We start from the raw sequence: 13,411 nt of genomic DNA, 5'->3' as shown, positions 1-13,411 counted from the left end.
AAGTTTTTTGAAAAAAAAAAAATAGTGAAATTACCGTTTTTTTTTGGACATTATACATGAAAAATATGTAAAAAAAAAAAACTGTAAAATTACATTTTTTACAGTATAGATTTCCTCTTTTGTCTCCAAAGAACCATATACTGGAGCTGACTTAAAAACGTTTTACAGCCTATAATGCTTCTGGATAAAAAAGCGTTTTTAGATGAAACCAAGGTAAGAACCTTTGGAAAACCCTTACTTTCTGCAGCATGCAGGAATATCCGAATGCCGCAACTTAATTATTACACAAGGGAGATATCAGTGAAAATTGTTCAATCCTTTCCAGGATAGTTTTCCACTCTCTGGGTAATTGGAGAACAATGTCCAGCACTTCTACCTCTAATTAAACAACTGATAAGTATTTAATTCCCAAAGAAGCAATTGAAAACACTACAATAAGGGCTGAAGACGAATCTGCAGATCTCTAATTTCTTATTGCCCTGAGCCAGCAGTGTGCCGAATTCCTTCCGATGATAACAGCGAGACACCTTTGGCGGCGAGGCTGGGCCTGAGAGAGAGTATGAGTTGCGGATCTTTCTCGTAAAAATGACAGAAGCAAAAGCATGCACTATAAAGAGAAAAATCCCAGTGCTCTCCTGGGACGAGTTTATCTGGAGTGCTCAGCGGCATTAGGTGTGCAGGGGAGAGTGGGGTCTCCGTGTGTGTTCGTGTGCGCAAGTGGCGCTGGGAAACGCTAAGAAGGATGAGGAGCCGAGAGCTAAGTGCTAGACGAGATTTCTTGAGAGCCGCTTCTGTGTTCTTCAGCTTCATCGCTCCTACATTGCCGGTATTTATAAAACCGAGAAGGTCTCTTGATTTAAAATGGAAGCAAAGAAATACACCCACAGGTGCAGACGTGAGAGGAGGTGAGCGTGTCGAGAGGGAAGAAACAAGTGTGAATGTGACAGTAGCAGCTGAGATTAGGTTGATCTGTGTGGTGTAGGCCCTTTCTGCGTTGATGTTGCGTTTGTTTTGGGCTTTATGAGATTCAAAATTTGATATTGACTTCATACTGTAATGATTAGTGGATGTGCACATGAGAGATTTCGGACCCATTTATATACAGTATACGTAAATGTGTGACTACAGTAATGTCTTTGTAGCTTCCCTCATGTGTCCATTTTCTATCCTGTCTTTACACAGTGAAAGCTTCCCTCTTCCCGCTTACATTATTATCATAGCAACCTATGTAGATACACCATTGACTACACCATCTGAACAAACAGATTAGGTTTCATCACTTGCAAAAGTCAGAGATCACATTTGTGTGCTGTGTGAACAAAGCCTCAGAGATACAGCAATAATATTTTGAGGGGTTGTGAATCACAGTTGTCTGGGTTTGTGCATCACCTGTCTGTGGGCAATACTTCAAAACTACTTTTCAAAAATCATGTTTTTTATTATGTTGTCATGTTTTTATTGCGTTAGCTAGCTGTATTTTTTTAGTTATTATGGCTTAAATCAAAACAAACCAACTGCAGTTTGATTGATATTAATTGGAATGCACAATAAAAAAACATGATATTTGAAAAAACGTATGATTTATCTCATTTTGGAAATAAACTCTTCATATATAACAGTCATCCCCAATTGGCGGACCACGGGCTGGATCCGGATCTTTGCTTCGTTTCATCCGGAATGCGAGACAGCCTAATAAACCATTAAAAACATTTGACTGGCTGTTTAAATTGAGCCGCGCGTCTACACAACAGAGAATCGCATCACACGCGCTCTCAGGAACATTTATGTAATTGATCTTTTGCCGCTATATCTTTATCTAGCACCAAACGCGCTTCATTTGAACCCTTTCCACTCCATGCGCGCTGCTTCTGTCCCGCCAAAGACGCGCAGCATGAAGAGCAGCAGACACGTGCTTATTTTAACAACAGTAGTGCAGACACGCAGAGCAGGTAAATGGACACACAACAGTAAACGAAATGCAGCAATTTGTAAGTATTTGTATCTGTCAGTCTGTTTACTGTTTGCTATATGTCTCCAACCTTTCGACCAGATTTGTGATATTTTATGAGCCATGTCGTTTTTAATCTACATTTAGCATTAGCATTATTGATCAGCATGTAAACTTTTGTGACCCTGTGAAAACCCATAATCTAATTAATTATTAGATAACAAGCATCAAAGATTAATTTCAAGAATTAATTTCACTAAGATTTCAATCTTTGAAATGGTATTATTCAGTCAATATTGAAGATGTTGCTATATTTTCACAGAATTGTCTGTAGGGTGATTTTATGTAGAAAACAGTTAAAGACTTTTGCTGGGTTTTCACAAGCAGGGTCACTGTAGTAATGTTCGTGTAGGTGAGAAGGAAGAGATCGGGGTCAGGTTGTCTTCTGGAGAGAAGAAATGTTTATTCACAAAATAATAACTCAGTCTAATGCTGACGCTGCGCGTCTCTGTTTCCAGCCTCCGTATTCCACTGGAGCTGACGATCCTCTCGTGAAGCAGTCCTCTTACTGGCTCCGTCTCGGTCTCTCTCTCTCTCTCGTAGACTCTGCTGGCTCTCACACTCCCGGCTCCTGTCTCCGAGCTGTTTATATGCATCCCCACACCAATCACTGGAATAGAGGACAGCTGATCATCATTTGCACTTCGCACCCCATTTACTCACCACTCTTCTCTCAGCCTTCTCTCCCGCTGCAGACCTTGCTAAATCACACACCCCTTGCCACAGTCACATTTTATAATGAACAACGTTCTAATTGGGAAATTATTTTGATGCGATCTGGGAAAACCCAACACATGGTGAAAATGTACATATTACAGGTTTTGATACCAAATGAAAGCCCTTTCCAAAGCTGTTTTTATTTCGCTCATACCTTGTGTGTAGCCTTTAGTTATGGCCATCTGAAGACGGCTGAGCGCTGTGGAACGGAACTTTTCAGGAACGGAATTTGGAGAAAAACAGGTTTAAAATTAGGAGATAAAAATAAAAGGACAACAGTAAAGTATCACAAGTAAAAGTCACTTTACAGTGGTAAAAGACTTACTCTTATAACAATTTAATAAAAACATTTCCTAGTGTTGAAGTCTATAAAAAGACTGAATAAAACCTAGTATAAAACCGAGCACTGCATTATCACACAAGGACACTAGCAAACATTACGTACAACAACTAGTAAGTAGTGAAGCACGTTTTACATTGTTTATCATGGGCATCATGTCTGAACTTTTGATCATCCTTTTGCATGCTGTAGTTTACACAGGACTGGTGGGAAATGTGCATTGATACTTCTTCATTCTTCATGTTATTTGGTTTACTTTGATATGTGAACTGTCTTTGTAGTGTTAAGAGAGGGAAGGTTATGAGTGATTTTTTTGCAGCTCTCCTGGCATATAAACAGCTAGCCACTATATAAATCGCTATTTTCAGCAATAAACAAGTACATTTTGCCACGATATTTTCAGAGATCATTGACAAGATGTTATGTAAGGGATAATGTACAGGCCGGCTGCTTGTACATTATCCCGCTTATTACACGGCTACTTGCCACATGAGAAAAAACTGGACATGAAATGTGAATTTGAAACATTTTATTAGCTCATTTTTACCGAATGCAGACCTTCCGTGAAGAAAAGCCGTTTAGTTTCAGTTTTAAAGTAAGAAACGACGTTCAAACGTCACGAACAGGCAAATTGGTTTAATCATTTGTAAATATAATATCATATATGTTATTAAAAGACATATTTATAATTCATTTTTGTGTAATATTAAACTGCCCCTCTCAAAATGATTTGCAGCATCCGGGTTACAGGGTGTTATTAGTTTTGAGCGGTTGTTATTTGAAAAAAATAGTCTACTCAATCTTTAAGGTTTCTTGGCTGTCGCTCAGCAAATTGGAGTTTTAGCCTCCTTCACAGAGGTTCTATAGGACTAGGGTCTAGAGACTGGCTAGGACATTTAATGTGCTTCTCCTTAAGCCACTCTTTGGTTGTCTTGGCTATATGTTTTGGGTCTTTGTCATGTTAAAGTACACACACGACCCATCTTCAGTGATCTAGTTAAGGGGAGGAGGTTCTCGTCCAAGATTTTACGGTACATGGGCCCGTCCCTCAGCCCCTCAATGCGGTGAAGTCATCCTGTATACCTGTAGCAGAGATAAAAAGCCCTAAAGCAGAATGTTTCCAACACTGTGCTTCTCTGTAGGGATGGTGTTCTTGGGGTCATAGTCAGCATTTCTCTCCCTCCAAAAACAGGAGTCAATTTTAGTCTCGCAGCAGTGCCAGCACTTTTACCAAAGCCTTTTCTGAATCATTTTGATGTTCATTGTCAAACTTCAGACGGGCCTTCTTGGGCAGGAGGACCTTGCAGGTGCTTCAGGATTTCAATCTATTGTGGCATAGCGTGTTACCAATGGTTTGCTTGCTAACTGTGGTCCCAACTGTCTTGAAATCATTAACAAGCTTCTTCCGTGTAGTTCTGGGCTGATCTTTAACCTTTCTCATGATCATTTTTAAATCCCATTTGGGAAATCTTGCTGGGAGCTCCAGACTAAGGGCATTTATAAGTTATTTTGTATTTCTTCTTTTTTCCAAATAATCGCACCAACAGTTGTCTCCTTCTCACCAAGCTCTCTGTCTGTAGCCTATTCAAGGTTTGTGCAGGTCTCCAATCTTGTCCCTGACATCCTTTAAAACCTTTTGGTCTGGACCATGGTGTTGGAGAGGTTGAACTGGAGATACAGATTCTGTTGGCAGGCATCTTTTATATACATAACAAGCTGATTTAGGAGTACCCTTAAAGTGACAGGACTAATCTGCGGTCCATATAGGCTCATAACCAATCTGTGGAGCCAGAATTCTTGCTAGTTGGTAGGGGATCAAATACTTATTTCACTGACTGAATGCAAATAATTTATAACCTTTATATAAAAATTCCCCTGATTTAAAAAAAATATTCTGTCTCTATCAGTTAAAATAAACCTCCATAAAAATTATAGACCCTTCATTTCTTTGTAAGCAGGCAAACTTACAAAATCAGCAGGGGATCAAATAATTATTTCCCTCACTGGTCTTTAAATATATTATATATATATATAATATATATATTTATATATATATTATATATATATATATATATATATATATATATACAACTGGGCTACATGTATTAAATATTTATTTATTTAAAAAAAACATACTGTCCGGACCTCCGTTTGGAAAAAAATATAAAGACCGGCCCTTTTGGAACTTTAATTGAATACCCCTAATATATAACAAATATTTATGTAAATATATATACATTTATATTTAAATATAATTTATATTATGTAGAAATATAAACATATATTACACATACAGCCATTGAAAAAAATGAAGAGACCATTCCAAATTTAGGCAGCATTTCTAAATGTATTCTGGACAAACAAACAAAATCAAACCTCAGGAGTGACATAAAGTCATCCAGCAGCAATGTGAAAGACTGACAGCAAGACACATGGCAACTTTGATAAAAAGTAATCGCATAAAAAAAACTTTTCCTAAACGTACAAATATTACTATTGTATTGCCTAAAAGTAAATATGAAATTGTTTTCTTTGCAGTATTTGAGGTCTAAAAAAACCAGAGCATCTTTCTTGTTATTTGCATATAGAAACAATATTTTTATTTGAAATTTGAATATTGTTAGTAGTAATTCACAGAATGAAACAAAAATAACCATTTTACCTACAGTAAACACATACCTGTCATGGTTCTGCTTCTTTTAGTCTTGGATTTCCTGGTCCTGAGGCAGAGCCATGACAAAGTCTTTGGTTATGTGTGGAGAGAAACATATTATTGTCCTTTTGTCAATAATATGCGTTCTCTCCAGTGTCTTGTCATTGGCCCCGCCCCTCTCGTTTCCCGTATTACTTCCCGGCCGTGTTCCATTACCCTCTCATGCCCTGTGTCATTATCCCTAGTTTGTCTTTCCTATATATACCCTCTTGTTTCTTTGTCTTGTGCTCGTGGATTGTACTTTGTACCATGTATGTACTTCGTGCCTTGTACTTTGAGTTCCTGTTCGTTGTCTGAAACCTGTGCCTTGATTGTTTGATTGTTTGATTGTTTGATTGATTGATTGATTGATTGATTGATTGATTGATTGATTGTTTGTTTGTTTATTTGTTTATTTAATTACCTTACCCTGATTTAAGATGTTTGGTTGTGTTCTTTAGTTTAGTTTTTTACTGTTCTTGCTTTCGTTTTGCCCCCTCGTGGGAAGTCTTTTGTTTTGTTTTTATCTCTGTTCTGTTTTCCCCATCGAGGGTGTTTTGTTTTGTGTTTTTATAATTAAAGTCTTGTTTCATTAACCCCTTCACTGCCTGCCTGCATTTGGATTCTTCTCCACGCCAGTCGTGACCCATACCTATAAATAGTAAATTTAGAACAACTGAAAATAATTTTGAAATGGTCTCTTAATTTCTCTTAAAATATACACATGCATGTTTGTGTATTTACTGTATATATGAATGTACACACCACAGATGCATATAATATATAAACACAAATATTTATTTTAGAATGGATTATTCGCGGTTAATCATTACACAACACTAATTCAAAGTAAAATAATCATTTTAACTAACGACCAAACAATTCTGCCCTGAAAATATCATAGAATAACTTTCATAGGAATCACTGGGAAACATCAAATGTGAATGAAAGGTTTGGGGCTCAATATTTAATAAATAACAGATTATGTAAGGATCACCAATATATAATCAAAGAAATTGTTAAATTATTATACCTTCATTTGTAATGATTGATACATACTGTCTTTTGCACATGTGAATCATTGGGAGGATCATAGCGCTAATTCACAGAAGTGCTTTAATAAGTAAGGATTAGCCAGACTTTCCATTTTCAGTAAATCCAATCCATAGCGGGGTAAACGTTCTACCTCATTAAGCAAGATCTTGTTAACTCAAGCTCGGCTTATTCTGCTTAAAATCTGTGCGTTTCATCAATTAAATTGCATTCTTTCAGTTAATCTTCATTATTTCTCATTTGTCATGAGATCAAATGTTGTAGTTCAGTGTTAGTGTGTTTGTTAGGATGATTGGCAGTTCATTTATTGTTTAAGAGTTGAAGTTTTTAATTACAGTAGGTGATGTAAAAATGGTTCAAGCAGGTAATGATGAAGCACAGAGTGTTGGGGCTAAACACTGATCGCTTCTGTTTTGACATTTAGCAGAAAGACCTGTCACTGTACTAGGGTTGGGCCGATAGACGATGACATCGTCCATCACAATGTTGGGCCGGCATCGTGATTCCCCTGCATGATGCAATTTTCTTCACCAGGAGGGTCCGCGGTCATCCGCAACATCCCGTCCACGTACGCATACAGCTCATTCCCAAGACAAATGTTGACAGCTGAGTTGATAGTATGACATTCTGCGCATGTGTCGAGCTCGTCCATTCATGCTTATCTGCAGTTGAGTATGATTTGGAAGCTGCGCGACGCGTGTGTACACAAGACGGAGACGGACTTAGAAAGTAAACGCAAACAGTGAATCGTATTAATGCACTCACGCTGTGTGTGTGTACACTTGTTAATGACGACCTGAACTGTGCGCGTCCGCAATGGCAGCGGGAAACATCAGTGCTGCGTGACCCGCGCAGTTGACTAATCACACACACACACACACACACACACACACACACACACACACACACACAGCCTACACTGGTGGGCTCACGATCTACTCATCTGTCCACATGAAATAACAACCGGAAGAAATTCCAAATTTGCAGGTCGTACATGTGCGAGTACTTGTGGAAAAAAATCATGCTGTCTTGAAAACTGGTCACAAAATGTGTTTTGGTCGCAGTCTAGAGCACTGATATAATTGTTTTTAATGTTTTGGCAGATGGCCATCTAGCAAACTGATATGCCCCGCCCCCCGATGTCATCGTCCATCACGACGTTTCACTGTAGGCATCGTCCGATGCCAATTTGGTGGACATCGCCCAACCCTACACTGTACCACTCAAAGGTTGCTTGCATTTGTGTCATGTCAAAAAGCTAAAAAAATCAATTAAATATTCAACATTCACACAAAAATTACCAACATAAAGTGGTTTGCCTTCCTCAGCTAATTGAAGCCAGTTTTGCTAGCCTCCTAGCCTGGCTAAGATGATTTTTAGCTAGCCACCTCCGTTTGGTTTTAGATTTTTTTTCAGGTGTATTTTCTGATGTTGGATGAGTCCCAACCTCAGAAACTGCAGGGCGAATTCCAAGCACCTTTTGAAGTGAAATGACACGAAAACTCGTTCTAAATGAAGAGACGTTGGCATTGGCGCTGTTTTCATCGCTTCATTCGGCGAGTGTAGTGAGATAGGGATGCTCCCCTCCAACTGGGATTCTGCTGTTTCCCTCTATAATGTTTGCTCAATTTCAAGGGTCTTCCATATGGAGCAACATAAAGTGGCCTTGTTTGCACATAGTCTTTGTTTCATCTCTCAGCTTGCTTGTTCAGCACTATTGTTTGCGTCTTCGCTTCCTCTCGTTCTGCCCCTGTTGACACTTCCATTTTTTCGCCAGAGTTGGCAAATTACACTGCTTCACAGCGCAGCTCCACTCACAACATTTCACCTTCCCCAACTTCAACATGACCAAATAAAATGAGTCAAGTAAGAAAAATGTTCATATCTGGCATCAGCGTTACTGCACATCTAGGAGCCACAAAATGAACGAGGGCATAAAAGGTGAGCTTTGGGGTGGGACGGACTGTCAGTTTGGTGGGAAAAGCCCTGTGCTTCATTATAGAATGGAATAATGTTGTATGGTGTGTGACTCATTTGGAAAATGGTGTAATTACTAAGTTCACAGGGAGAGACAGATCTGCTGCAGTGATTTATATAAATCCTTACTGCTCATCTATCAAGACTCATTCACTCAAGCATTTATGCAAAAAGTAGCAGCGTCAGTGCTGTCTAATGATCAATGGTGTAGCAAGTGTGCACTCTTTATCAATGCAAAGTTTATTAAAAAAAATTTAAACACTATATATTTATACTTGAATAATGGTATACCACAGCTCATATCCATATATTGAATAGGCTCTCAAATGTATTGTTTTAAATATGATAATTCTTGGCATCAAAATATGTTTTTGTTTTTATTGCCTTATTAGACAGGAAAGTGAATAGATAAATGAAAATTAAGTAGGAGTCAGGACTAGATCACGCTGTGATCTTTCTCTGGGCAGAAATAACACTGCGTTCCATTTGAAGGGCTCATCATGCCCTAAGCTCTTCCAAGGGTTTACCCTCCGGAGTGAGATCTTCAAAGGGTTGAAGGGGACCAAACAACTGTTTCTGGAAGTGCCCTTTTGCGTCGTCATCCTGCGCCCATAAGGAGGTGCCGTCGCCACGCAAAGAATCTGCACAAGGAATCATCCATGGGGGCCCGAACTGTCCATCAGTTGTACCCTTCAAAATCCTTTATTCCGAAGGGCCCTTTGAAGTGTCCACTTAAGTGCCCTTCTGAAGGCGATTTATCCTATTTGGAACGCACTGTGATGCTGCGTCCCAATCCGCATACTATCTGTGCTAAATAGTATTCAAAATTAGAATTAGTATGTCCCAAATCGTAGTATGTTGAAAAGAGGATTCCAAAGATTCCCGGATGGTCTACTACTTCCGGTAGAACTTAACCCTAACCCCTAACCCTAACGGCTAATATTACTCATAACTCACTGCGAGTAGGCGGAGTTTAGTGACGCTCCACTGCATTAATAAATTATATAACTGATGCGTCACTAAATTAACAAATGTAAGTACATTTGTACATACGAAATTATGAATGAATAAATACCTTAATGGAAAGAAGAGCTGTATTTTGATGTGTGTGACAGAATCAACTCATCAATCAGGTGTTTCATATAGGGAGAGAACTAAAACATTCTGGAAGGTGTGCCCCGAGGACCAGGGTTGGGGAACACTGGTGTAGGCAACAATGGCCACTTCCGCTTCCTGTTAGTATGTCCCAGTGCGTGCATATTGTTTTGCTACACACTAAAATGTATATACTTTTCCATTACAAAAACAGTACATACTTTTAGTGCATAGTATAAGTAGGTGAATTGGGACACATCACGAGTCTCCGAAAGCCCCGCCCTTGTTTGTGACAGGATGTGAAGAGAGATCGTTTCGAGGAGGAGGTTAACGCTTTTGATTAAAAATGATAATTCATTTTTAAAAAATGAGCCATGCTTTTAATCAGTCTTTTAATTAATAGCTTTTGGATATTTTTAGAGCTTTGGTGTGCCGAATTTATATAAAATTATTTTTTAGTTTTTTTTTGGTCGAGCACCCACTTGAGGTTGGATTTTGTCTTCATACAATACAATATTCCATTAAAAATTAGAGTTGTCCATTTCAATTTCACTGTGATTCTAAGAAGATCAAAGCATTCAAAATCCACTAATCAACTATTTTTATGATGTCATTCTGCACTTCAGCTTCTCATTATATTCCAGGCTGTGTGTGAAATTTACATCAGTCATTTACATCAAGGCATCACATTTCAAGGTGTTTTCAAGGTATGGGGTTAAAATATTGTGTTGCTACAGTATACTGCTCCATCTCTGATTACAATGGCGTTCAGGAATCTCTGTGTTTTTGGATGCAGAGTTTTAGAGAGATGGAGCTAGTTTAATTTATTGGCTATGTCTGGCAGAAATGGCCAACATTTAACTGGCAGTATTCAGATGGAAGAGTCTCTCAAAGTTCTGAATTGTTAATGAACCTCTAAGTAGGGAGGAAAAATCATATTTGCATTGTTTCACAGTTGTAATTAAGGCTATGGAGAACACATATTGATCAGCAGCACCTTTAGCTGCCAGCATCTTATTACATTCAAGGATTGGGTCATGCTGTCTCATTTCTTCAGGCTGGCAAAGAACATGACTGCTTCTAACAAAATAGAACTAAATTTGTTCTCAGGGGATGTTTGAGGTTGGGGTACTCTGCTATCTGCAGAACTGGTAAACAATCTGCTTTTATTCTACACTTTGTAGGAAATCACTATAAGGTTGAATTGCACCTGCTTGATACTACACTTTATTTGCATGCGCTCTGATGTTTTAAAGCTGGATTCACTGGTGTCACGATTCACTTGGTTACACTAGATTGCGGGTGGTTTGTGTACAAGTCAGTTTTTGAGCTGAAATACAGTGGCACAATTTTTTTTCTTATCTCGTCAAACTGTTACAAGGCATCCATTTGTGCTGTCAGATTATTTTGTTCATATGAATGTTTTTTTTTAAACTACAGCTACAGGGAAATCATATCTCTCTCTTTTTCTCTCTTTTTCACCCCACAGCCTGTGAGTTGATGAATCGAGGTATTCTAGCTCTGGTCAGCTCGATTGGCTGTATGTCTGCAGGCTCGCTGCAGTCTTTGGCTGATGCCATGCACATCCCTCACCTCTTCATCCAGCGGGCCCCCTCCGGGACTCCTCGCTCCAGCTGCCCGTCCACCAGTCGCGCCCAGTCCGAAGACTACACACTCTCCGTGCGACCTCCCATCTACCTAAATGACGTCATTTTCCAAGTGGTGATGGAGTACACCTGGCAGAAGTTCATTATTTTCTATGACACTGACTATGGTGAGTGTTTGCAGATGGCATTACAGAGACATGAAGAGCTCCCTTAGAAAGCATCCATTCAGTGACCCCGCATTAACACCCCATTATTACCACCACCGGGGGGATAATAAAGAATCCTTATTATTCTCATTATGTATGTAAAGCAAGATTTCGAGAGAAAAGAACATATGCTGTGAGCAAGGGTTATAGGAAGGAGATTAAGGGGGAGATGATGGAAAAAGCAAATGAGTGAGTTAGCAGTATTAAACACATAGTCAAGGCTGTCACCTGAATACACACTGCCTGGTGCACATTTTTATGGGTGGATCCTGTCTTTCTCCAGTGGTTTTACACATATTAATTGGAGTTGGGAAATATACCTGTAATATACGGCATTTTATAGGTCCTAGTTGATTTTGCAGCCATTTTTCATTCGTAAACGTTATTTATGTAGTAGTTGTAGATTCGGATAAAATGGCCCGGCTGACTCGAACACAAGTTTTAGACAGACAAATATTGTCCTGTACAGCAGTGGTTCTCAAACTTTTTCATTATAAGGCCCCCTTTGTGTAGGGTGCATTGCTTTGTACCCCCCCATAAAAAAAGCGCACGATCTTAAACGTTTAAAATTTTAATTAAACCAAAAACATCAATTCTTTTGGTTGATGGTCTTATTTTACTGATGTTTGATTGCACACAATTATTATAAATTTCTATATTTCATAAAATGCCACAAAAACTGTGCCCCCCCCAGCAGGGCTGTAGCTAGAGAATTCTGGCCCCCTGAAAAAATATTGACGTGGGCCCCCACCGCCTTCCAACTAATAGAGGGACATTTTATGTCAAGTTTTATATCATATCACTTTGACGTAGTTGTAGCAAAGCTCAATAAAACGGGAATAAACAATAAACAGCAGTAAAAACCACACAAACATAAACAAAACTTAACATTTCCGGGCCCGGTCCTCTCTCGTTGGCAGTCCCGTCGCTCGTCCTCTTATGCTCCCGAGCTCCCCCGTTAGGCATGCGGGACCGGTGCGCGTACAGCTGATACTCATTATCACTCACGCCACCGGCCCCGCCTTCCTGCCCCAACGGCTCTCGTCCCGCCTTCCTCGCTACAGTAGTCTATTTACATCTAACAGAATATAGTATTGTTGTTGTACACCCTATTTTAAAAGTTAAATGTTTAAAAATGTTATAGAAACTTATGAAACATTGTCTTAAATAAATGCATGAAGACTTTTAACAAACTAATAAAAGAATAATACAACACAATACATTATTAAATCATAATAAATAAAACAGATGTAAAAATGACCAGCAGTACTGTATAATAGTCTTATCAATCAGTCTGTTATCAAATAACTGAAGTTTAAAACATTAAAGAATTGAGAAGAATACAATCATGTAAATAAATAAATATACTATACCACTTAAATGTTTATAAAGTCTTAATGTTTGATGAAAATAATATGGTATTGCATAATATATAATTACATAAAGCCAATAAATGTATCTACATATACAAAAGCCCCACAAAATGAATCGTGCAGAGCCCGGTTTAAATTCAAATTTTTTCTCTACAAGTCTATTTTTTTATATTTTAATTCTTCTAGATGTTTTCTAGAATACTGTTGTATATAGTATAATGTTGTTCTTATACTATACTATACCCTCACTATTACAATAAACTAATAGTAACTTATACAGATTATGCTACAAGTGTACTACTGTGCTTTTTTATGTGTGGGTCATAATTTGTTCAAATTAACC

General features: G+C 38.5%; 1 protein-coding gene across 5 annotated transcripts in view; it reads left to right on the top strand.

The window, feature by feature from the left end:
• grid2 (glutamate receptor, ionotropic, delta 2) overlaps positions 1–13,411 on the top strand; it is a 357,135-nt gene that overhangs the window by 208,334 nt on the left and 135,390 nt on the right. For all 5 annotated transcript variants that reach the window (XR_008964686.1, XR_008964685.1, XM_057357001.1 and 2 more), the window contains one exon: positions 11,372–11,656. Coding sequence is in view for 3 of the 5 variants with exons in the window: in XM_057357001.1 (XP_057212984.1) it covers positions 11,372–11,656 (285 nt within the window). In the remaining 2 variants the exon portion in view is untranslated. The remainder of the gene's footprint in view (positions 1–11,371; positions 11,657–13,411) is intronic.

This window comes from Triplophysa rosa, linkage group LG17, assembly GCF_024868665.1.
Source record: "Triplophysa rosa linkage group LG17, Trosa_1v2, whole genome shotgun sequence".
In the NCBI taxonomy this organism is placed as follows: Eukaryota; Metazoa; Chordata; class Actinopteri; order Cypriniformes; family Nemacheilidae; genus Triplophysa; species Triplophysa rosa.
This window is presented reverse-complemented; position numbering and strand designations above follow the sequence as displayed.